The sequence below is a fragment of the Leuciscus leuciscus genome (assembly GCF_965113295.1).
Source record: "Leuciscus leuciscus genome assembly, chromosome: 16".
Classification (NCBI taxonomy): domain Eukaryota; kingdom Metazoa; phylum Chordata; class Actinopteri; order Cypriniformes; family Leuciscidae; genus Leuciscus; species Leuciscus leuciscus.
This window is the reverse complement of record NC_138740.1, coordinates 33,326,971-33,353,949: the sequence shown is the minus strand read 5'-3', so window position 1 is coordinate 33,353,949 and position 26,979 is coordinate 33,326,971. Positions and strand designations below refer to the sequence as shown.

The 26,979-nt window shown below is 37.3% G+C and overlaps 1 protein-coding gene across 2 annotated transcripts in view; it reads right to left on the bottom strand.

Annotated features, from left to right (window-relative positions):
* Nucleotides 1-3,903: 3,903 nt before the first annotated feature.
* wdr7 (WD repeat domain 7) overlaps nucleotides 3,904-26,979 on the bottom strand; it is a 114,988-nt gene continuing 91,912 nt past the window's right edge. For both annotated transcript variants that reach the window (XM_082141556.1, XM_082141557.1), the window contains exons 22-28: nucleotides 22,069-22,255; nucleotides 17,157-17,274; nucleotides 16,656-16,808; nucleotides 15,777-15,859; nucleotides 13,821-13,920; nucleotides 8,791-8,895; nucleotides 3,904-6,030 (exon numbers count right to left, since the gene is read on the bottom strand). In XM_082141556.1, the coding sequence (XP_081997682.1) occupies nucleotides 5,827-6,030; nucleotides 8,791-8,895; nucleotides 13,821-13,920; nucleotides 15,777-15,859; nucleotides 16,656-16,808; nucleotides 17,157-17,274; nucleotides 22,069-22,255 (950 nt within the window). In that variant the 3' untranslated portion in view covers nucleotides 3,904-5,826. The remainder of the gene's footprint in view (nucleotides 6,031-8,790; nucleotides 8,896-13,820; nucleotides 13,921-15,776; nucleotides 15,860-16,655; nucleotides 16,809-17,156; nucleotides 17,275-22,068; nucleotides 22,256-26,979) is intronic.

The window sequence follows — 26,979 nt, the reverse complement described above, 5'->3', positions numbered from 1 at the left end:
TTGAATAAATAAAATGAAAACAATAAAACTGCAATAAAATAATTTACTCTAAGCTGATATCTGCAAAAACGTTTTAAATACATAAATAAAAGCAATAAAACTAAAACAATGGCTACACAAACAAAAAAATTGCAATGAAATATTTTACTTCTGTTGATATCTTCAAAAAATACTAAATAAAAACAATTACATAAACAAATTTAATAATGCTTTTGATATAAACATTTGATAGCAAAATAATTGAATAAATAAAATGAAAACAATAAAACTGCAATAAAACATTTAACTCTGAGTTGATATCTGCAAAAACAATTTAAATACATAAATAAAAGCAATAAAATAAATAGAAATTGCAACAATGTTTGACTTTTGAGCTGTTGATATCTGCTTATATATATATAATAGCAGATATCAACAGCTCAAAAGTCAAACATTTTGTTTATATATATATAGACATTATTTTCTCTGATGGAAGAAAAACAACAGTTAATGACGATAATGACGATTAGTGAAATGTTGGACTCCAAGATGAGCAAGAAATGTCTCTGATTATCATTATTTACTAAAGAATCAGGGAATTCAAACATCACAGACAGAGCTTAGCTGATTGGCTGCCTGCTGTAATCTTCATCATCACCATCATCATCATCAATCACTTGAGTTAATTAGCTGCTCAGATGAGGTCTGAATTGCCTGATCTTCATTTCTCCTCCACTGCGCTCACAGAGCTTGTATTTTCACACTTAAAATGATGAATTCTCTCGCAGCGCGGATAACAGGCATAATATTTCAAACTGAAAGCGTTTTTGAGGACGTGCATCTGTTCTTACTGTCGTTTTGTGAATCTATGAACCGCCGTTCAGAGCATAACTGGTTTCTCGTGACCCTGAGAGGAATACAATCTCCACGAAAAGGCTTGAAAATGAAATCTTATTTATTCACTCCCAGAAAACCACATTACGCTGGACAGGAGCTGCAGGAGAGCGTTTGTCTGAGAGCATCGAGACTGAAGTAAACCGATGCTCTCTATTAGAGCTGAAGGTCTGAGAGCATCGGGACAAACAAGCCTTAAAATCAAAACTATGCGCCCCTATGGACTCCTTCACCTGCTGTGCCAATATTGCACAATTTCTTTGTTCTGTAGGATTTTTTTTTTTCTGATTGTTTAAAATACACACTGACTAATGAAGTAGACCCAAGCTTTTGAATGTTTTAACCAGCAAACCAAACCAACTTTGAGCTGCCGATATGATATCTGCAAATAATATTAAAATAATGAATACATAAATACATTAAAAACAACAATAAAAAAGCTGCAATAAAATGTTTTTGATATCTGCAAAAAGCAAAATGAATAAATACAATGAAAACAACAAAAAATGTAAAACAAATACAACAAAATAAAAGTGTAATAACATTTTTCACTCTGAGCTTTTGATATCTGTAAAAAAGACATTCCTCAAAAAAACAAACAATAAAATTTAAAAATATATATGTTTCACTTTAAGCTGTTGATATCTGCAAAATAATAAATAAAAATAACAATAAAAAAAATGTGCCTAAATGTTTGACTTTGGACTGTTGAAATCTGCAGTTGTAATCTAAATTATTCAACACCCATTGCAAATCAGGTTTATTGGCATAATAGGCTCTATGCACGATCGCTTCCGTGGTTCGTTTTTGCATTAGGTGGAGATAATGGCAAAGTACACTCACTGTTTACAAGAACTTGCAGCGGTTAACGTGAACGATGTTAACAATATTGTGAGGCAGTTAGCGGTCACACATAAGAGTAAGAAAGAGAAGGGCTTTAAATTATAAATTTAGAGCTACATCGACAACTTTGAGGGTGAGTATTCTCTCATATCGCGCGAAATCCGACTAGCGAATCAGTTTCCTAAAATCATTGTCTCCGTTTCTGAGAAAATGAATTTTATTAAAGTTTTGCCGCTATACACTTCCCTATAGAACGCTCTATGTGGAAGTAAAGACGCTGGCTGAGATCCTACCGGAAATACGTCAGCAGCGTTCGTGCATAGAGCCTATTTACAGACTTTCAGCAGTTTGTAATGAACAAATTAAACAAAAGTACTTGAAATAGCTCAACACAACAAATGTTTCAAGTGGTTTCCCCAAATTCAACTGAAAATGCAACTTTTAATGACTTCTGCAATCTCAAAATTATTCAACCCCCTGAATAGAATCCCTCACAACAGCACACATCTGCAAAACTGTTGTTGTCTCAAGCACACCTGATGCAACTGATCAAGGGCTTCATTAGCTGCACCAGGTGTGCTTGAGCTAGAACACACGAAATATCTGCACTGGCTAGGTTTGTTGTGCGTCACATTTGACTGCATGTCAGAAATACGTTAAAAAAATGGTCCAAAAAGTTAAGAGAAGATTTCATCGCCCTGCACAAACAAGGAACAGGAGACAAAAAGATAGCAGAGGAACTAAATGTTCCTAGAGACACCGTTGGAAGCATAGTTTGCAAGTTCAAAGTTAAAGGATCAGTGGTTACTCTACCGGGACGGGGCAGAAAAAGGAAGGTATCAACGGCTGCAACCAAATTTCTGAGAATGCAGGTTCAGAAAAACCCTCGAGTGACTGCAAAAGACCTGCAGCAAGACTTGGTGGAAACAGGCGTGTAATAAACGCATGCCAGAACACCAAGACATACACCACTACTGAGCCAAAAGCACAAGAAAGTGCTCAAAATCATATAAATAAGCCATCAGTTTTGGGATTCTGTTCTATGGAGCGTTTAAAACAAAACTGGAACTTTTCAGCCTTATTGATCAGCGGTGTATCTGGAGGAAGAAGTGAAGCATGTGCTGAAGAGAGCCTATGGTTCAGCATGGTGGATCAGTGATGCTCTGTGGCTGATTTATATCCTCTGGAAACCTGCAGCGTGTGGAAGGCAAGATGGATTTATTGAAGTATCAGGAAATCCTAAGAGAAACCGTCATGTCGTCAGTGAGGAAGCTGAAGCCTGGACCTTCCAACAGGACAATGATCCAAAGCATACCTCAAATTCCACCAAGACTTGGTTGCAGAAGAAGTCCAAGTCACAGTCACCTTACTTGAAGCCCATAGAAAATCTCTGGTGGGATTTGAAGAAGCCAGTTGCAGCACGCAAACCCAAGAATATTCCTGAACTGGAGGCCATTGCTCATTTACATTTATGCATTTGGCAGATGCTTTTATCCAAAGCGACTTGCTTTGCATTTCAAGGCACACATTTACATTCTTATCAGTTCTTGCTTTCCCTGGGAATCGAACCCATGACCTTGGCGTTGCAAGCACCAAAGCTCCACTGTTTGAGCCACAGGAAAGCTCATGAGGAACGGGCTCAGATTCCTCAGACACGCTGCCAGAAGCTGCTGTCTGCTTATAGATCTCGTTTGCAGCAGGTCAGAGCAGCAAAAGGTTGTTCTACTGAGTACTAAAGATGCTTGTCATGGAAGAGTTGAATCACTGAGACTGCAGAAGTCATTAATAGTTGCATTTTCAGTTGAATTTGGGGAAACCACTCGAAACATTTGTTGTGTTGAGATAGATAAATTCCTTTTGTTTGATTTGTTCATTGTTAACAGCTGAAAGTCTGTACATTTTGCCAATAAACCTGATTTGCAATGGGGGTTGGATAATTTCGATTACAATTGTATATATATATATATATTGACCATACTGTGTCAGAAAATGTTAAATATTGGTTTTCTGTGTATAGAGCAGTTGTGTATTTGTACTGATTATCTAATTTGAATACAGTGGAACTCTTTCTCATGTGATACTGGTACATTTCTGTATTGAAATGGAAGGCCTTGAAACCCCAAATCGACACAGATATGCGTTTAGTGTTGCTCATGCTTTTGTGTGAATGAAACAAACACAAGCTGATGATTCTCACATTTACATTTATTAACACAATTACATACGATTTTTTATCCAGTAACAGCATTAAAGCACAGCCTGATATAGTGAATGTTGAACAATTATTCCACACACACGCACGCACACCTGTGGGTATGAAGGTCTGGAACTACAAGTCTTGAGCGTTTCACATCTATAATCTATAGATAAAGCATTTTTATTTATTACCATTTACACAACGAGCCGCATCAAAGTCGTCCGTGACGGATCCGTGCAACACGGAAAGCGTGAACATCATACAGCAGCGAGAGAGAGGAAATAACTAATATATGCAGGGAGAAAATCAATCATCCTATGATTAGAATTTTGCGTCAGTTCACGGAAAGTTCAAGGACTTTTCCATTAGTCTAAACAGACACATAAGTCACATCATAGAAACAATCTCACACTCACACACACACACACACACACACACACACACACACACTCACTCACACACACTCTCTTTCACAAACGAGACAGACCTTCATAATGCAGATGTTATTCTGAACTCAGAAATCTTTAAAAACTTTCCTTCGACTGGACTCTTAATAACTCATGTTTCAGGACAGCAATACACTACTGTTTCTCTGACGGAAGCATCGAGAGGAAAGTGTCTTTTATTTTCTCTCTCAGACTTGTGAAATGCGTCAACTGTAGCCTTTTTTAGGACCATTAAGATTGAATTGCATATTCACACAAACACAATTAATCATTACATTTTTTTGTACTTTGATTATGATTATTTTGGAAAAAAATCATATTAAAATTTATGCTGTTTTTAATTCAGTATAATTCATTTAATTTATTTTTTAAATGTTTATCACCACATTACAGTATGAGAATGACTTTTATTTTACAGTGATGAGAATTTGAGCCCAGAAATATGTTTGGTCTGAAGCTGAAAGTCTTGAGCGTTTCACATTTAATCTATAGATACACATTTTTATTTATTTCCATTCACTCAACAATTCAAGCCAAATAGAGAAAAAAAAAAGAAAAAAAAAATATATTACACATATATTTGAATGTTTGTTGATGCATTGCAGTTTAAGAACGACATTTCTAATGAGAATTTGAGCCTGGAAATGTGTTTAATTGTCATGAAAAAAATGCAAAAAACCTTAATAGTCCTAAAATAGTTATTTACACAAATATGTATATATATATATATATATATATATATATTTTATTATATATATATATAATAAAATATATATAATATTATATATTTATTATATATAATATTAATAAATATATATTATTATATATATTACAGCATCGGCGTGCAGCGGTGGGAAAGAAGCGAACACGACTGATGTTTCACACTAACCAAAGACTCACACAAACACAAACAGACAAAAGCAAACCGAAACATTTCACAACTACACCACGAGCTCAAATAAAAACCATTCCTGAAAATAATTCCTATGATACACGATATCACGATATGATTCTAGTCATTCAGTGCGAATGATGATTCTTTGATTATAAATAATGTAATTTCTCAGAGTCGTTTCATGACGGGATCTTTAGACAATAACAAGTAAAAAGGACCGTGAGTAAAATGTATGTCTGAGTGTGTTTGTGTTTATTTATAAATCTGCACGTTTGCATGCAGCTGGAATGATAGAATAGATTCGGTGAATCAAGTGAGTGATTTTGAGTGAATCAAACAAGAAAAAAAACATATATCAGCCGGTCCGACCAAAACCTCGCTTGACCTTCAAGCGCAAAAACACACGTAAACGCACGTCTAAGTGACCTGCAGTCCTTTATCATCTCCATAAATAGTCAAAAAAAGAGGGAAATTACAAACACTATAAATAAAAAGAGGAATGAAACGGGTGTGGAGAGTGTAAACTGGAAGCAGTTGCCCGCTGGACACTAGGAAACGCGACCCTTGACCCCTCAGACCATGAAGCGATGCTCCTTGCCGTCATGGGCCATGAGGATGACGTTGCGGTTGGAGGTCCAGATGAGCCGGGCGAGTTTGAGGGCGTTCTGGGATCCGGGCGACGCCGGCTGTACCGGGGGAACCTGATAGGTTTTGATGCATCTGAGCTGAGGAGCAGAATTCAACATCCCGATGCTCCCTAACAGAGACGTGTTCATCTGAAACACACACACACACACACACACACACACACACAGAGAGAGAGAGAAGTGTGTTAAGCCGGGTGCACACTGTGATTTATAAAAGTCAAGTCAAGTCAAATATATTTGTATAGCGCTTTTCACAATACAGATTGTATCAAAGCAGCTTCACAGTATTAGGCAAGGCAAGGCAAGGCAAGTTTATTTATATAGCACATTTCATACACAATGGCAATTCAAAGTGCTTTACATAGAAGAAATTAAAATAATAAAAAGAAACAAGAATAATTAAAACAGTTTAGAAAAATAAAATGAAATACAATACAGTACAGTCGGACGAACAGCGGCACAGTGCTCATTCAGTAAATGCATAGCTAAACAGAAGTGTTTTGAGTCTGGATTTGAATGTGACCACTGTAAGAGCACATCTGATCTCTTCTGGAAGCTGGTTCCAGCTGCGGCTGGCATAATAGCTAAAAGCAGACTCACCATGTTTAGAATGAACCCTTGGTATTTCTAGCTGATATGATCCTAATGATCTGAGTGATCTGTTGGGTTTATATTCAGTGAGCATATCTGCAATGTATTGAGGTCCTAGATTAAATTAAAATAATAAAACAAGGTTTGTTTCAAGTGGAATTTATTGATTGATAAAATTAAATTAAATATCCCCAAAAAGTCCTTTACGATTGTTGCTTGTCAGACTGTCCGAACATGATCATCGCTGTAAGCATTGTCACACTGTAACACCGTGTCTTAACCAAATGCGAGATGCGTCAAAATCAATCAAAACCCACAGCCAATCAGAACAGCGTGTGGGCGGAGTAAGCCAATCAGAACAGCGTGTGGGCGGAGTAAGCCAATCAGAACAGCGTGTGGGCGGAGTCTCACGGTACTCGCAAGAAAATGGATAAATTATAATCAAATTCACAAATATTACACCATTTAAACATCATTAAAATACATAGACTGCTGAGTTACTAAAACAATCTTTGTCAAAGAATACACTTGTTTGTTCACAGTTTGAACGTTCTTGTTTCCATTTGTTTCATTTCAAGATCTGAGGTGAATTATCCACTGTTGCTTTTACAGCTACAAAGCTGGAGCACTAAATGACATTCAGAGTCACATGACACACTTTTAACATTAAAGCACATAAACAGCACCTGAGATTATCATCGCCACACTTTGTGTTTGTTGTTCCAGCGCGACGTCGCAGAAAAATAGAAACCGTTTCTAAAATGGGATTGTCGCGTGTCGCCGTCACGGCTGGTTAGGACACACACTCTGATTAACATGGAAAAGATGCTTTTATTGCACGTCACGTCGTGTGTAGTTAGCACACGGTGTCAGATCTCAGTTGTCATTAATGTCAGACTGTACGACAAAAAACTGACGCACGGAAGAAAACTTGTCCGGAGTTTTACATCAATCAATGATGCATTTGGTAACAGTGAGTTTCATTACACGCGGGATTGAAATGGCGGCTACAAAGAAATCTCTAACGTTTATTTTGGTCACGGCTTGTCTTGAAAAACGAAGACAATTTTACGGTGGTCGTAGGAGAATCACTGCAGGACTGAGAGTCTAATCTTCTGACACTGGCAGAATTTGAGCAAATTTGACCTCAATGGTTATTAATCGGCTGTCGGTGAACACGTCAAACTAACGATCAAAGACTTCAGATTTTAGCCTAGGATCAGAGGAATCTTTTAGGATTTGCAAAAATTGCACAATGTGCACCGGCTTTATTCAGTGTTTGAGAGGCCAGGACTCACACACACTCACTGCTGTGATCGGGTTTACTGGATGGACGTTGTGCTTCATTCAGAATTGATCTGAAAATGGCTTTTATATTTCATATCGGTTCCTGGATTTGAAAACTGGGAAAAGGTTGCAAACCTGGAATTCAGGTTAGATAATCAGATAGATAGATAGATAGGTAGATACATATATTTGTATTTACATTTATATCACTGCTTTGGAATGAAATTCAACTTGAATTGAGAGAGAGAGAGAGAGAGAGAGAGATGCCAGTAACACATTAGACTGCAAAAAACTGAAATCTGAACAAATATGACAAATCTGAACATGAGATGATACCATGTAAGATAAGAGAAACACACACATACACAGGAAGATATAGAGTTCCCACACACTGAGTCAGTCAGTCTACAAACCCTCAAAAAACATGACACACACACACACACACACACACACACACACACACACACACACACACACACACACGTGTTCCTGTAGTGCTCCAGAGAGGGGTAGGGCTTCAGTGGTGTCAGACGGCCGGTCGCCCTCATCCCAGCCTGGGCAACGAGAGGACGCCTGAGGACGCCTGAGGACCCTGAGGACTCCAGTGTTCATTAGCACACACACACACACACACACACACACACACCATTCAGACCGCCTGGTTTACCCTTACAGTAATGATACCATTAGCCTGGAAGACATTCTTACACACACACACACACACACACACACACATACACATACACACACACACACACACACACACACACAGGAAGAGAAGACGACTCGACGGTGTTTCTGAAAGACCTGCTCAGGACAGGCGCTCACGAGAGAGTCTAAATACACACATCAAACAGACTACTCTTATAGTTCATTCTTGACTAAATTCTTATATATTTAACTCTTTCCCTGTTATTCATGGAATTTTTCAGCAATCTGCATGAATAGATTCAAAGACTGCATGAATAAATGACTTCTTCAGGTTTGGGGTCAGAGGTCAGGGGTGTTTACCTGCCAGAATGAGATGTGGCTGTCAGCGTTGGAATAAGTGGCCAGGTAACGTCCGTCCGGGGCGAAGGAAACCGCTGTTATTGGTCCTTTATGCCCGTGAATATGCTGTGGAAATAGAAACAGGCACAGGTTTACATGTTATTGCAATTTCTATAGTTAAGTGTTCATTAAAATAGCATAATTTTTTACTTATTTTTAATGGGCAATTATTTTCCTGATAATAGCATTATAAAATATTATAATATTTTATGTTTTGTTCAGCTTTCTCGGTCCGAAAAATTTCATAAAGTTTTTATTTATTTATGATTTGAACAGGTTCAATGGTCCTGAATAAAATATTCACACTTGTGCTCCTCGCGGTCAAAAATGAAGACAAATTTAATCTAGTGAAAACTTTTTGGTACTGCGGCCAAACAAAATCTGACTGAAAGCAAATTTTTTGAGATATCAAAAATTCCAGATTTGGAACACAACTTGTTTAGATTTATGGCTTTGATTTTCTTGCAGTTTTAGAGTAAAATGTGTTTTTTGAAAACATAGATTTCACATAAAATTAAAAATATATATTATTTTTGAGCATTTTTCATAACAAACTTTTTTTTTCACTTCAGCAATAATCCACCAAGTGTCGTCTTTAAAAAAAGAGATCAAACTTCAGCCTGTGCTCTAAAGCATTCAAGATTTACCACAGTTTAAATGGGAAATTAAATGTTCAGGTCTATGCTCAAAACGTGAATAAATGGATTATAAATACTGCGTAAATATCATGTAGTACCATAAAATCCCCTAAAAATACAAAATATTACATAAAAAACATTATCCAACTAAAATGTGACCCTGGACCACAAAACCAGTCACATGGGTCAATGTTTTGAAATTGAGATTTATACATCATCTGAAAGCTGTATAAATAAGCTTGTTATGATAGGACAATATTTGTTCGCGATTGAAACTATTTGAAAATCTGAGGGTGCAAAAAAAAATCGAAACATTGAGAAAATCTCCCGATTGTGCTGCATTCACTCACAAAAATAAGTGTTTTATATATTTACGGCTGGAAATTTACAAAATATCTTCATGGAACATGATCTTTACTTAATATCCTCATGATTTTTGGCATAAAAGAAAAATGGATAATTTTGACCCATACAATGTATTGTTGGCTATGGCCACAAATATACCCGTGCGACTCGTGACTGGTTTTGTGATCCAGGGTCATATACAGTACATTCCTTTCAGTGAATAAAACAATAATTCGGTCACTTTTGTCCGCCAAGTGAAGAGCACCAGAGGATTAACATGTTTTCGTGACTAAATGCAGAAGGTCTTCTTTCCCTAAACCTGAAAGGCCGAGGCTTCAGATGAACACGTTCCTCAACAGCAGAGCATCATCTGCTCACAGACGTCTGTGTAATCACCAGTGAATGTGTTGACGTGCTGAAATGAACATCAGCTCATCATGTGGGAATGACAAACAGACGCTGTAACAATAATCCATCGCTGTCACGAGAAAACCGCCTCATAATGGAGCGATTGGATTAAAGACACATGCGGCTTTATGAGAGCTCAAAACTAAAGTAATCTCTTACAATTAAAGATGAAACGCAATGAAGACCGCGTCACCTGACCCGCGCGTGTAATGAAAATCTGACGGCAGAGATATTGGCCTGTCAAATCACGACGCTTCATCCAAAACTCCTCCAGACGGCAAAACACACATTCAAGAGTGTTTCTCTTCATAAAAATAAACTATAAAATGTATGACTTTCTTGCGTGTGCTTTAAAACCCATAACGACAATATCACACACAGCTGAATAATACAGATACTGGAATAAAGAGACATTATCCTTAGATATTTAATTTTAAAAAGTGAATCTATTTGATAAGTAATGAAAAATATCATTTTATCCTGACAATTATTTCATTCACTGCCGTTCAAGTTTTGGTTCGGTAAGATTATAATTTGTATTTTTTTTCAATATTTGTGTAATACTAGATGTACCGCATGGCGGTACAAAATATGACCGCCGCTCAGGCCTATTATTATCAGTGTTGAAAACAGTTGCGGACAATTTTTTTTTTAGGATCCTTTAATGAATAGAAAGTTCAAAAGAACAGCATTTATCTGAGATTGAATCTTTTGTAACATTATAAATGTCTTTACTGTCACTTTTGATCAAAATTCTTACTGACCCCAAACTTTTGAATGGTAGTTTATAATGTTACAAACGCTTCGATTTCAGATAAATGCTGTTCTTTTCAACTTTCCATTCATCAAAGAATCCTGAAATAAAAATGTGAATAACTGTTTTCAACACTGATAATAATCATAAATGTTAATGAGCATCAAATAATCATATTAGAATGATTTGTGAAGGATCATGTGACACTGAAGACTGGAGTAATGATGCTGAAAATTCAGCTTTGATCACAGGAATAAATTACACTTTACTATACACTCACCTAAAGGATTATTAGGAACACCATACTAATACTGTGTTTGACCCCCTTTCGCCTTCAGAACTGCCTTAATTCTACGTGGCATTGATTCAACAAGGTGCTGAAAGCATTCTTTAGAAATGTTGGCCCATATTGATAGGATAGCATCTTGCAGTTGATGGAGATTTGTGGGATGCACATCCAGGGCACGAAGCTCCCGTTCCACCACATCCCAAAGATGCTCTATTGGGTTGAGATCTGGTGACTGTGGGGGCCATTTTAGTACAGTGAACTCATTGTCATGTTCAAGAAACCAATTTGAAATGATTCGAGCTTTGTGACATGGTGCATTATCCTGCTGGAAGTAGCCATCAGAGGATGGGTACATGGTGGTCATAAAGGGATGGACACGGTCAGAAACAATGCTCAGGTAGGCCGTGGCATTTAAACGATGCCCAATTGACACTAAGGGGCCTAAAGTGTGCCAAGAAAACATCCCCCACACCATTACACCACCACCACCAGCCTGCACAGTGGTAACAAGGCATGATGGATCCATGTTCTCATTTTGTTTACACCAAATTCTGACTCTACCATCTGAATGTCTCAACAGAAATCGAGACTCATCAGACCAGGCAACATTTTTCCAGTCTTCAACTGTCCAATTTTGGTGAGCTCGTGCAAATTGTTGCCTCTTTTTCCTATTTGTAGTGGAGATGAGTGGTACCCGGTGGGGTCTTCTGCTGTTGTAGCCCATCCGCCTCAAGGTTGTGCGTGTTGTGGCTTCACAAATGCTTTGCTGCATACCTCGGTTGTAACGAGTGGTTATTTCAGTCAAAGTTGCCCTTCTATCAGCTTGAATCAGTCAGCCCATTCTCCTCTGACCTCTAGCATCAACAAGGCATTTTCGCCCACAGGACTGCCGCATACTGGATGTTTTTCCCTTTTCACACCATTCTTTGTAAACCCTAGAAATGGTTGTGCGTGAAAATCCCAGTAACTGAGCAGATTGTGAAATACTCAGACCGGCCCGTCTGGCACCAACAACCATGCCACGCTCAAAATTGCTTAAATCACCTTTCTTTCCCATTCTGACATTCAGTTTGGAGTTCAGGAGATTGTCTTGACCAGGACCACACCCCTAAATGCATTGAAGCAACTGCCATGTGATTGGTTGATTAGATAATTGCATTAATGAGAAATTGAACAGGTGTTCCTAATAATCCTTTAGGTGAGTGTATATTCACATAGAAAACAGATGTTTTACATTGGAATAATATTTCAAAATTTTTACTGTATTGTCTGTATTTTTGATCAAATAAACGCAGCCTTGGTGAGCAGAAGAGACTTCTTTTAAAACATTAAAAATCTTCAGATCCAAAACTTTTGACTGGAAGTGTATGTCAGGCTTTATAGTGTTAAGACCGAAATTATCTACAAAACAAAGTCTAAACGGTTCAGGCTGAATTAATTGCTGATGTCACTTCCTGTTTAAGTGGGCGAACCAGAATAAGCTGCGATGTGAACCAGACTATATGATGAGTGTGTGTGTATGAACAGTGTATCGACCAACGCAACAGAACAATCGTGCAGGAGAGGCTGATGGGAAAATGTGCTGCATCAGGAGATTCGGACAAAACACACACACACACACACACACACTGTGTTTAATTAGTAAATGCAGCAGACGTCTGTAGTCCGGCTGTCCACTTCACAGATCAAAGAGAGGACAGATGGTGTGCAGAGTGACCGGACACACACACACACACACACACACACACATTTTATATACTTTATTTGATTCCACATTAAAAGTCAAATTTCATTAGGAATCTTTTTTTTTTCACACACATACTCACACACTCACTCACTTTCTCACACACTCACACACACACACTGGAGGACGTAACTGTCTTCAGATCAGTGTTTGTGTTTCAGATTCTGATGAAGATCATTTGATCAGTGATGGTCATGTTGAGGGCATTATGGGATGCACAAATGATCTGATCGCTGGATTCCCCAGATGACGATTTCAGAGAGATTTGATCTTCACAACTGTAAACAGCCTAAAATCAATCCTTCAATCAATTCAGCAGTGAGGCCCAATCTAACTGTCTCAAACACACACACACTACCAATGTGAGAGTGAGTTGGTGTGTGTTTGTGTGAGTGTGTGTATAAGTGTGGGAGAGAGTGTTTGAGTGTGTATGAGTATGTGTGAATGTGAGCATGTGTGTGTATCAGTGTGTGTGAGTATGAGCATGTGTGTGTGAGTGTGTATAAGTCTGTGTGTGAGTGTGTAAGTGGGCGCAGAGGTCTGTATTATCAACTCAACCCAGAGTCAGTGTTTCTCTGACAGTATGACTGACACACACACACACACACACAAGAGCTCAGACTCATCATGTGACCCCAGCTGTGACATCACGGTCACCTGGACCGGGTCGATCACACAATCTCCAGCTCTGCAGGGTAGCGTTTCCCATCATGCACCTCTGCCTGCTTACACCTGCCCTCTGCCCTCCGACACACACCTGCACTCCAGGTGAACACACTCAACACACACATCCCGCCGCACACACACACTCACCTGGCATTTCCCAGTGCGAACATCATAAAGGGCCACTGAACCCTGCCGGGCGCCGACAGCGATGCGATAACTGCGATCGCAATACGCCACCATATAAAACCTGCGGAGAGAGAGATGGAGAATATCTCAGAGAAAACACACTGCATACTAACACACTTCAGCACACTAGCATACTAGCACACGCCTGAAGCTCCTCCACTGCAGGACGCATGATGCTTCATGTGCACACTTCATGCGCTCCACTTGACCATCCAAATCCAGTGCGGTAAATCAACCTCCATATTAATCTTTCTTGGCCATTATTATTTATATATATATATATATATATATATTTTTTTTTTTTTTACAAAAATAATTTAATTAAGAGTACTTTTCATTTTTCCTACAAAATTTTATTTAAATTATTTAAATTAACTTATTTTTCTACCAAATTAATTTCTAAATCATTTTAAATAACTCATTATTTTCCCCACAAAATTAATTTCTAAATCATTTTAAATAAATCTTTAATTTCTCTACAAAATATATTTATAAATAATTTAAATTAACTTATTTTTCTACAAAATTAATTTATAAATAATTTTAAATAATTTATTTTTCTACAAAATGAATTTATAAATTTTTTAAATAATGAATTTTTCTGTTATAAAAATCAAAAACAATTTATTTCTGAAGTAACTGAATGGCATGCTAAATTTTATTACTTTTAAAATATAAAGTAATTATAACGTAATTTATTTCTGAGACAATTGAATAGCATGCTAAATTAGTACATTAGTATACTAATGTTTGAAAAGTTAATGTTGCATACTTCATATACATTATAACGGGAGTATGCAAATTAGGTTCAGCCTATATAAGGATTTAATCCATCAAATATGCATCAATCGCTGCCATCTGAGGTTTGACCTCTGACCATTTAAAATCAATGAGCTGCTCGTTTGACCCGTCATCAGTTTCAGAAGTATATCAGTGTCCAATTAATAAAACACCACAAACGTCACGGTACTAATTACTGAGTTACAGAATTCACTTTAATTCCTCAATCTGGACATTAACTGTAATATTCATTGCTTTACTCATTCATTTCTATAATCTATAATTCTTTAATGATGTTGAATTTTAAGTTTTTAACAAACAGGTAATCAAACACAGGATTATAAATAAAATATTATCTAATCTGAATATAAATTTTATATATATATATATATATATTAGCTGAAATAAGTTTGTTTAAACTTGAAATAAAATAAATGCTAAAATTACTAACTTCAAGCGAAAAAAAAAAAAAAAAAAAAAAAAAAAAACTATTAAACAAAACTGACAAAATAAATTTGGCTAAAATTAAAAATTACAAACTGAAACTATATAGTTTTAAGCTTAAACTTGAAATAAATTACTACCTTATAATAACGTACAACCAAACCTTAAAATATTTTAACTATTTTGAAATATTTTTTAAAAACAAAACCTAATAAAAATGACAAAAGAAACTTAACAAAAAATGTAATATAAATATTAGATGAAAAACTAAATGAAAATTAGAAATGTTGCTTTGGCAAATATTATAACTGAAATAAGTTTTCTTTAAACTTGAAATAAAGTAAATGCTAAAATTACTAAAACAAAAAAAGTTTTTAAAAATATATTTTTTAAAAACCTAATAAAAAAACTGTCAAAATAAATGTTAATACAATTAAATATTCACTGAAACTATATTAAGCTTAAATTTGAAATAAATTAAGTACTAAAATTACCAACTTATAATAAATTACAACTATTTAGAATTATTTTTAAAAAACAACACCTAATAATTATAATGACAAAATAAATGTAACATAAAATTAAAACACAACTAAAACTGTAAAAATAAAAGCTAATTGAAAACCTGTAAAAGTATGTGACTAACGCTGTAATAGCAGTAGCTAACACTAATGTTGTGTTTAATGCACTGACCTGCAGACGGTCGGGAAACACTCGGACAAGCCTTTCTTCTTCACCAGAGACCCTTCAATACAGTACATGATGATGTCCATCACCTGCAGGACACAAGCGGCTCACACTCACTGTGATTGGACGACACACTGGAGTCACATGACTTCAGCTGTGCTTGTGGTTAAAGGTGCTGTATGTCACTTTTTCACTCCACTAAAGCATAAAAATACCATAATATGTTTGCATATACTGAGGAAATACTACAGCCAGTTATTTTACTCGTTCCTGTTGCGTGTTTTCAGGTGTTTCAGTGCGGATGAGAAACGCTAAATTCACCTTTACAGCACATGCGTAAAACTTCACAAAAGCTCTCTGAGATCATACAGACGGAAAAATAAATGATAAAGTTATTGCGCAATTCTTCTGGCAGGATAATTTTATATAGCAAAATATCTGGGCGTTCACTGATCGTCGCGGTCGCACTCACTCACTATTATATGTTTGCAAAACGCAACTAAAACGCAACTAAAACGCAACTAAAACACTACTAAAACGCAAATGTGAGTGAATTCTGTCATGTTTGCAGGACTGTGATATGAAGAGTGTGTGAAGTAATATATTTTAGCAGCAGTGTGAAAGTGAAAAGCACAACAGGCACAATACCGCTATAAACATGAAGATCTATTGGTACAATATGCGTCACATGACTAAACTTACGTCATCGTTTTTAAATACCATCCTTTTCAGTCCACACTATAAATGTGTTTTCAAATGTATCCACTTTGGAGAGCGTTTTCATTAATAAAAACGCGCCTCAGTGCGACGGAAGGCCGAAACACAGAGAAAAAGATGTGTTTTCAGACGACACCGTGTGAGTGTGTTCACGGTTGTTGCACTGACCTCCACCAGCAGGTCCACCACATCTGACGGCATCTTCTCGATCAGGATCTCAATGACTCGCAGGATTTCGGTTTTGGCCCGAGCAAGAGTCGTGGTGTGAACGTTCTGCTGAGACTGAGAGCCCTGGGACTGCATCGCTGTGTGTCTGTGAACCTACACACACACGGTTTTTATACTGTACAAACTGTATATTCTCTCCCCTTACACTAACCAGACCCCTAAACCTACACACACACACACACTCTCAAAAACACACACACTCACTCTCAAACTCACACACACTAACAACAAACACACACACTCTCTCTCTCTCTCTCTCTCACACACACTTCCTAATTTCGTTATACATGTTTATAATGACAATAAAGGTTATCTAAAGACACTCATCACTCATATACACACACACACACACACACACACACACACACACACACACACACACACACACTCATCACTCATACACACAATAAATGTATAGATGAGTGTGTGTGATGAGAGTACCTCTCGTGCGATGGTGGTGATGAAGGCGGGCGGGCGAGCGGTGGCGATCAGAGAGAGAGCGTGACGGGCCGAGCGAGCAGAATCAGCAGCAGGACTCAGAGGGAGACCCATGGAGATGCTAAACACACACATATAGAGTCAGACCATTACACACACATTATAATGGAGTCACTCACACACATCACAGCACACACACACACACACACACACACTCATCTACATCTGTAAGAGGCCCCATGTTAACAAATCACCCTGTGTGTGTGTGAATATGCATCAGGACACACAGAGCGACTCGCGCATGATGTGATCAAAGCGGTCGCTGAGACTTTAATGTTCTCGCTGACACGCGTGACTAAAACACACGACAGAGACGAAACCCTGCTGACCAGAGAGAGAGAGAGAGATAGAGAGAGAAGGAGAGACACAGAAAGAGAGAGGGAGAGAGAGAGACAGAGAGGGAGAGAGAGAGAGAGAGAGAGAGAGACACACAGAGAGAGGGAGAGAGAGAGAGAAGGAGAGACACAGAAAGAGAGAGAGAGAGAGAGAGAGAGAGAGGAGGAGAGACACAGAAAGAGAGAGAGAGAGAGAGAGACACAGAGAGAGTGAACTAACCGGGTTAAATAAATGTTTTATTCATCATTTTATTATTTATCCATGATATATAAATATTAAATGTTATATTGTGAATATCTATGAATAAATATAAAAAACTGCACATAAACGGTGAACATTTATACAGCGAGTATGTTTTTATTGAAATAAAAATAATGACTTTGTGGTGAGGAAAAAAATGTCAGAAATACTAAGAAAAACATTCTTTTAAAACTTTGGATAAAAAAATTAATATATTATATACTTTATAGATGAAAACTACAGTAAAAATTATTAAATATTATTACAATGTAAATCATCTGTTTTCTATGTGAATATATAGTAAAGTGTAATTTATTCCTGTGATCAAAGCTGAATTTTCAGCATCATTACTCCAGTCTTCAGTGTCACATGATCCTTCACAAATCATTCTGATATGATGTATTAATGCTGGAAGCAGTTATGCTGCTTAAATATTTTTTTTAGAACCTGTGATACTTTTTACACACACACACACACACACACACACACACACACACACACACACACACACACACACACACACACACTATTATAAGTGTATTATAAACGTGTACAATAAAAGTTTGTGCTGAAGTAATGACACACACACGTCTCAGTTTAAAGAAGGGCATCGTGAGAAAGCGCTCAGATCTCTTCACTGAAAGGGGATTATTCCTGAAATCACGGTTTCCCGCACGGAAACTCAATCCAGCAAATGTGTCGATAAACGCTGTTCAAAGGCAGCGAGATTCCTTCTGTTTTAACTCCTCGCTCGTGAAAGTTCAGCTTAAATGTACTAAAGCTCCTCTTGACGTTCAGATTCTGCTTTGAAAGACACGGAACGGAAAGAACAAAGAAAGATTTATGCGCTCTTCGAGTCTGAGCGACTTCTGTCTCGTTCACATGAGGAACGGACTCGCCAGATTCACCGTAGCTTTAGCACTGGTGATGCTTGTGATTCTGCAGCCGAGTAGATGAGTTAATGAAGGAGTCCGTAAAGCCGAGCGCTCTCGTTCGCCAATACCTGATCAATCGCTTTGATCTCGGTGTAAAATATGAGCCTCCAGGGAGTGAGAGAGAGAGAGAGAGAGAGAGAGAGAGAGAGAGAGAGAGAGAGAGATGGAGGGAATATGAGAGATTGGGAAGATACAGGCTCATCTCTTCCTGCTATCTTTTGTCGAGTGACAAATCACATCCATTTAAATCACATATATAAACATCAGATGAATAGTACACTAGATCGTTTACTTCTTGTCAACAAAAGTCAGGGAATGGAGGCCTTTGACCTTTAGTTGATCTATGACCTGAGGCGGTTACAGCGAATCAGGATGCAGTTACTGATAAAAATCTGCATTTTCTATAAAATAAAATAAATCAATTCTGTGTAAAAAGATTGTCATACTGTTGAAAGTCCGAAGGAGCAGATAAACACACTCTATCACACACACACGCACACACACACGCACACATACACATTTAAATACACATTTAACTACATAAAATAGAATTTATATACATTTATTTATACATAATATATATATATATTCATGTGTGTGTTACTGCTGTCAAATCGATTAATTGTGATTAATTACATCTAAAATAAAATATATTATCTAAAATATAATATATCGCAAAAAAACCCCAATATATATATATTTATAAAAAAATATATAATTAAAATGTATTTAAGTACATTGTCATATATTAAAATAATAAATAAAATATATGTGTATATTTATAAAACAAATATTACATACAATGCGTTACACACACATACAGTATATACTGTACACATACAGTATATATATGTATAATACATTTGAGTAAATTTAAATGTATATAAATGTATTTATTTTTATATATATATTTAAATAAAATAGATTGATTATAAATATTACACACTTAATATATATATTGCATTATACATACTGCACATACACACACACACACACACACACACACACACACACACACACACACGCACAAAACAAATATTTCTTACTACAATCAATTGAACATTTGATAAGTTTAAAGCAGCTCCACAACATTTCACACTAAGTTAATTTAGATTATATAGCAATTAATTAAGCCAGCAGATTTAATCTGTTGTCTCTGTTCTTCTAATTCAAGCCCTCTTGTTTTTGACTGCACTTGTATAGACTCCCTAAAATATTCACTTCATTACATTAATAAACATCAGCAGCTTTCAAATAATCTCCATAAGTGACCCGTACAGGAGACCGAGGCTGCTAAAGGGGAAGAGCGTCTCTTTCTCTCTCTCACACTAAAGGTCTTCCAGTGCTGCTAAATGGATTTGCCATTTAAAAAGCAGATAACGCTGCCCTGTTTCAGTCTGGGGGTCAAAGAAGAAACATCATCATCATCCAGTCCAGGAGAAATAACCAAGACGTTTATACGCGTCTCGTTTTTTTCTCGTCTGGGCCGCACGCTCACTTCTGGCCGTAATCACGGCTGAAAAATGAGCGCCATTTCGCTCTAACGGCATTAGCACGCGCTACACGCAGACATATTTGTACTCATAATAAATTTTTTTAGGATCGGGTTTCGTCTTAACGAGGTGAGCACGGGCTGGGGGGGTTCAGGCTGGACAGTAACCTCGTTTGCGCGAGTTTCGGCGCGGAGGTTAAGGCCCAGACGAATGGGTTTCCTCTTACGCTTCGAGGTCTCCACCATCCTGAGGCCAAGACATCATTACATCATATTAATGGGCTCCAATCGGATTAAAGCCTGGCTCTCATCTGTCAAGGGGGAAAACAACCGTCCGATTCAGGACTGCGTTAAAGTCAATCATTTTATCCCTTAAAACTCATCTTTGATCACCAACATGACATATTTTTAAACGTTTATTCCTTGAAAAATGCCTTTAAATATCTTGAATGAAACTCGACACCCTTGCCTCATTTAGCATTCGCAGTTCTATGAATATTACAAAAGCTTTCCATTTCAACTTTCTATTCATCAAAGAATCCTGAAATAAAAATGTGAATAACTGCTTTCAACACTGAAAATAATCATAAAATGTTTATGAGAATCAAATCATCATATTTGAATGATTTGTGAAGGATCATGTGACAATGAAGACTGGAGTAATGATGCTGAAAATTCAGCTTTGATCACAGGAATAAATTACACTTTACTATATATTCACATAGAAAACAGATGATTTACATTGTAATATTACTTCACAATTTTACTGTTTTTACTGTAATTTTGATCAAATAAATGCAGCCTTGGTGAGCAGAAGAGACTTCTTTTAAAAACATAAAAAATCCTACTGAGCACAAACGTTTGAACGCTAGTGTACATTCTACTGTACAATAGTAATATTTCTGTCATAATTTCTTCAAGTTAAACCAAACTTTTATTTTGGCGGGTTTTAGTGACGTGTGCATGAGTGACCTGCACATTCACGCAGACTTCAGATTTCAATAGCAGTCTTTTATCGCTTTAACACTCACAGACACTATTCCATATCACAACTTGATTAATTTAATTACTTTTGATTTATTAATCCAAAATTGGCTAAATTCCATGACACTACGCATTATAAAGTAAATTCCATTTTTAGATTAAATTTAGATTGATGTTTCATTTATTTATTTTATTTTTCAGAAATTCTGTTTTGTCTATTTGAACTTTCTGGATTTATGATATCAAAAAAAAAAAAAAAAAAATACCGGTGGTAATTAAATAAAGACATTAATCATGAACAATTTAATTAATCTTTTCAAATCTAATCAAATGAAAATTTATTTTTTGGCAAACAAAGTGCAGAGGTTTACTGTTAAAAAAACATGGTTGAAAAATGATGTGATTTGTATATAATAAAGTTTTACTAGTATTATTATTATTATCACTAGTAATATATTTCTGTCATAATTTCTTCAAGTTGAACCAAACTTTTATTTTGGCGGGTTGTAGTGACAGTGTTGAGTGTTCTTTGTTGCTGCATGTGTTGCTTGGCAACCTCTTTGGAACTACTTTGCTTGGCGGAGGAATATAACATTTTCTGTTGCTGGTGTTTATTTTATGAATAAAATAAATATTAAAATGCATATTTTTATGGAATAACCGTTTTATAAAAGCAATAAGCCTCTTGAAGCCATGTTTTAAAGTGGATTTAGAACAGCTAAGGGGGTCTAACACGAGTCGTGCCTAACAACCTCCCTTAGCTGTTCTAAATCCACTGTAAATCACGGCTTCAAGGGGCTTATTGTTTTAATAAACATTTTTAGGATTCTGAAAGCTCTACTGTATTGAGTGTTACTGTGAGTCTCACTTGGTCAGCTGTTTCTCAGCGTCGGCGCACAGCTCCAGCAAACCCATGAGAACCGCAGACACATCCATGTACGGCTCCCACACCGTGAACCCTCGGCCAATCAGATCGATCGCTGTGCGGCGGATGGTGCTGTGGGGGGGCAGTTTGGGACTGGGCGGCTGCAGGAGGAGAAACGTCAAGGCTTTACCTGCGAGGGAGACGGAAAGAAGGTTATTAATATCCATATTGACTGGAGACGTCTGCAGGTCATATTGATGCTCAGCTAATGCAGTCTCAGTCACGACACGCATCAACATATTCTCACATGCACACTGTGGGCTTCAAAAGCCTGAGGACACACTCATGTGGGTGGTAAAATTTGTCAGTATGATAATTTTTTTAAGAAAAATGTATACTTTTATTTAGCAAGGATGCTTTAAATTGATAAAAAGTGACATTAAAGACATTATAATGTTACAAAAGATTCTATTTCAAATAAATGCTGTTCTTTTGAACTTTCTATTCATCAAAGAATCCTGAAAAATAAAATTGATCAACTATTTTCAGCATTATAAATGTTTCTTGAGCATCAAATCCTCATATTAGAATGATTTGTGAAGGATCATGTGACACTGAAGACTGGAGTAATGATGCTGAAAATTCAGCTTTGATCACAGGAATAAATTAAACTTCACTATATATTCACATAGAAAAAAGCTGATTTAAATTGTAATAATATTTCACATTTTACTGGATTTTTTATCAGAAAAACACAGCCTTGGTGAGCAGAAGAGACTCTTTCAGAAACATTGAAAATCTCACTGACCCGAAACGCTGGTTTATATTGTATGATGTTGAACGGTGTGTTTTGTGTGTCCATCAGTTGAGCTCTAATGAGGGGTTTGTTCACTCGGTCGCAGGCGTCTACAACAACCACACATGCCGTATCCATGGCAACTGTCAAAATGTGTAGGAGGGGGAGGGGGCAAAGGTCACCACAAGTGACCTGACACACACACACACACACACACTAAAGCACCGTTCACACTGATGGCTATTAAAGCGCTGGAGGTTGTGATGTCACTGATGTTGCTAGTAGACGCGTTTACTTGCATCACTGTTCATTTGCATAAAGTTAAACTATTCTTCCCTTTGAAAAAAAGAGCAAGAGCCGTGATTGTGAGTTTTGCATGCAAACTCATTTAAACACATTTATTTTGTGTTTTGTGTAAGAGAGAGAGAGAACACACACTAAATCTGTCGCACATCAGCTGATCTGATCAATGTTTATGTTGTTTGTTATAGATCAACTGCTTAATAATCACAGACGATTATCTGGATTTATCTTCGCTGCTCTCGGGCCTCTGCAACAGGTCGCCGGGTAATTACCACAGCGCCGGAGAACAATGAGGTGTGGTAATTAATGCAGACAGATTCCAGCCAGAGCTTTCAGCAGATACTAACTTCATCTGTCTCTCTCTGTGTGTGTGTGTGTGTTCAGACGTGTGCTGGATTTCTTAAAGCGTTTCCGACTTCTGATTCTGAAAGAAGTGAAAGATTTTTATTCCCATAGAAACGGATAGAAAAGTGAAACTATATACACCATTTTAGTTGTATGTATTGCTGCTTTAGAGGAAAAATGTATTAGGGCTGTCAACATTAATGCGTTAACGCATGTGATTAATTCAAAATTCCTTAACACGTTAAAACAATTTCATGTCCCCCTCTAGTCATTAATTTTATCCCTTAAAACTCATCTTTAATCACCAAAATGACATATTAAAAAAAAAATTCCTTGGAAAAAAAAACAAACTTCATGTCTTAAAATATCGACACCCTTGCCTCATTTAGTATGCGTGGTTCTATGAATATGCAAATGAGCCCCGCCTCCACTCACTCACTCAGCTCAGAGATCCACTGGTTGACGATCACACGTTGATCTGATTGGTTACAAGGTAGTTTGTGACGTCAGAAACACCAGCGATTTCAAAGCGTGTTTTTGAGACTGTCTTTGGTTCACTGCAGTTTTAAGGAGAAAATACTCAGCAATGGTGTCGACTTATGAATTTACACATGGTTTGTCTTAAAAACACCACATAGACATATAAACAACATTAAAAGCTGGATTTTAGAAGTTGAGAGCATCTACAATCGTGCAAACACCTGTAAACCTGGTAGACAGAAATTTCGATTCTGACCCTGTAACCTGATTCTGCTTTTCTGTTTGCAATCAGATCATTTTAAGCTGCTAAACTCCAGTAACGTTTCAGTCCAATGATCCAGTATGCGAATTCATTCAAACAATCAGTCCAAAACAGCGCTAGTGTAAAGAAAACCAGGCTGATTACATCATCAGAGATTGTAAAGAGAATAGAGACTCGCGTTGCGTTTCAGTGAATTATTCATTCCAGTGTGCGTTTCGCTTTAAAACACAAGCTCTGTAATATTCTGTAATTGTTTCTGAATCCCTGTGTGAAATACAGACTCAACGGAACCACGACGCAAACTACGTTTCTCGGCTGGATAAAGCAAACCAGTGTCTCGCTAGTAAAGTTTTGATGGATGAGGATTGAAATCAAAGGTAAAGACGACTGCGGTGACGTACAGTAAGCATGCGTGCAAACCGTGTATGTATTGATCGCACATTGTATTAAAGACTTTTCAGTACATTCACGTTGTTTCCACACATTCAGGATAATGTTTTGATTTGTCACGTGTTTAGTAATTCTGAATGGATCCGCATACTGTAGGTCCAGGCTGTTGGTTTAGGGTTTTTTGGCGTCTCCATGTGGTCATGTTGGGTACTGCAACTTGACTTTTCTTAAATGTAAACGAGCTCTTTGTTGCTGCATGGTACAGTGAATTCTGAAATTTTGCTTTGGTGTGCATACATTTATGAAATATATTAACTCCTTATATCATTTGGTTATTTGGTGTCCTTTTGGAGTCTCTAAGAGTTCTTTCATATTTTTGGAAAGACACCTAAATTAACCTTGAAAAAAGCTTGCAGAAAAAAGTTTAGTGAGAATAACACTTAAATCTGATGGTTTACTTTGCTGGATATAGCAAATGATGACAAAATGAATGTGTTAAACAAGATAAATGGTATATGCTTAATTTCACAACAAGTGTGTGATTAATTGGAACTAAAAAAAATTGGGTAACACTTTTACAGTGTCCTTGTTACATATGTTACATGTACTTACCATAGTAATAACAGTAAATTATGCATAAATACATGCAACTAACCCTAATCCTACCCTAACTTTATAGTAAGTACATGTTGTTAAATAATATAACACAGTACTTAAATATATAATTAGACTATAACAATGACACCTTAAAATAAAGCGTAACCAAAAATTGTATCTATTGACAGCCCTACTATGTATATATGGTGTCAGAAGTTGGTCTAGGGGAATGATTCTCGCTTTGGCGTGAGACGTCCCGGGTTCATATCCCGGACGAGCCCCCACATTTGTCTTGACAGGCTCAAACAAAAACCAAAATCAAACACAAAGAAACCGGGAGCGAGCTCTAGCTCAACACACACAGCCTCAGCTTTTACAGAGGGAAGAACAGGTGGACATCGTTCTCTTGATGAGCCTCTAGACACACACACTGGCCGACCGTAGCAGAAAGAGTAGGAGACCGTCACAGTATCGCCCGCTTGCAGTGTTTGTGTGTCAGTCAGACTCTCTCTCTCACACACACACACACGTTTACTCAGCTATCTAAATGGGGACATTTCATAGACTTATTGGTTTTTATACTGGACAAACTGTATATTCTCTCCCCCTACACTAACCCTACCCATCACACACACACACACACACACACACACACACACACACTAACCCGACCCCTAAACCTACCCATCACACACACACACACACACACACACACACACACACACACACACACTAACCCGACCCCTAAACCTACCCATCACACACACACACACACACACACACACACTAACCCGACCCCTAAACCTACCCATCACACACACACACACACACACACACACACACACACACACACACACACACACACTAACCCGACCCCTAAACCTACCCATCACACACACACACACACACACACACACATTGATCTGAACTCCGGGTGTCTCCTCGTGAACGGACTCGTCCCGCCTGTCGTTCCAGGCGTATCAAACCTCCCAGTTCCCTGAACCACAACACCTCTTCCTCCAGCGCTCCGGGGTCGGCTCTTTGTTCTCCGTGTTCCCGAGCGGAGCGGGAGCTTTAAGAGCAGTGCGGTTTGTACACTAAACACACACTGCACTCGGACTAATCCGGCCTTTGATTCTGCAACACTGCGGCACAAATCCAGCGGAGAGACGTGCGAGTTTAACCTTAAACACTCAAAGACTTCAGCGCTGCTCTTAAAGTCTCGGAATAAACTCAGATCATTAAATATCCTGATGAGCTTTAGTCAGGATTACTTGATTAAACTCTCCGTGAAATTTATTCATAAAATTCAGCGTTTAAATTATCACATTCATTTCAATGCGATCACTTATGATTAATGAATAATTCACACAGAAATTTGTCCCTAATGTCTTAAATTAATCAAAGGCTGTTGTGCCTCTTTTCTTTTTCTCAAACGACTTTACACTTCCTGTTTAAAGGGATAGTTCACCCAAGATGAAAATTAGCCCATGATTTACTCACCCTCAAGCCATCCTAAGTGTATATGACTTCATTCTTTCAGACGAATACAATCAGAGTTATATAAAAAAATGTCCTGGCTCTTCCAAGCCTTATAATGGGAGTGAATGGCTGGAGAAAATCTATCCATGATATTCATATCCAAGATGCACTTTTATCATGTATAGATGCACTTTTATCATGGACAGATTAACTTTTATGATGGAGAGATGCACTTTTATGAAGGAGAGATGCCCTTTTA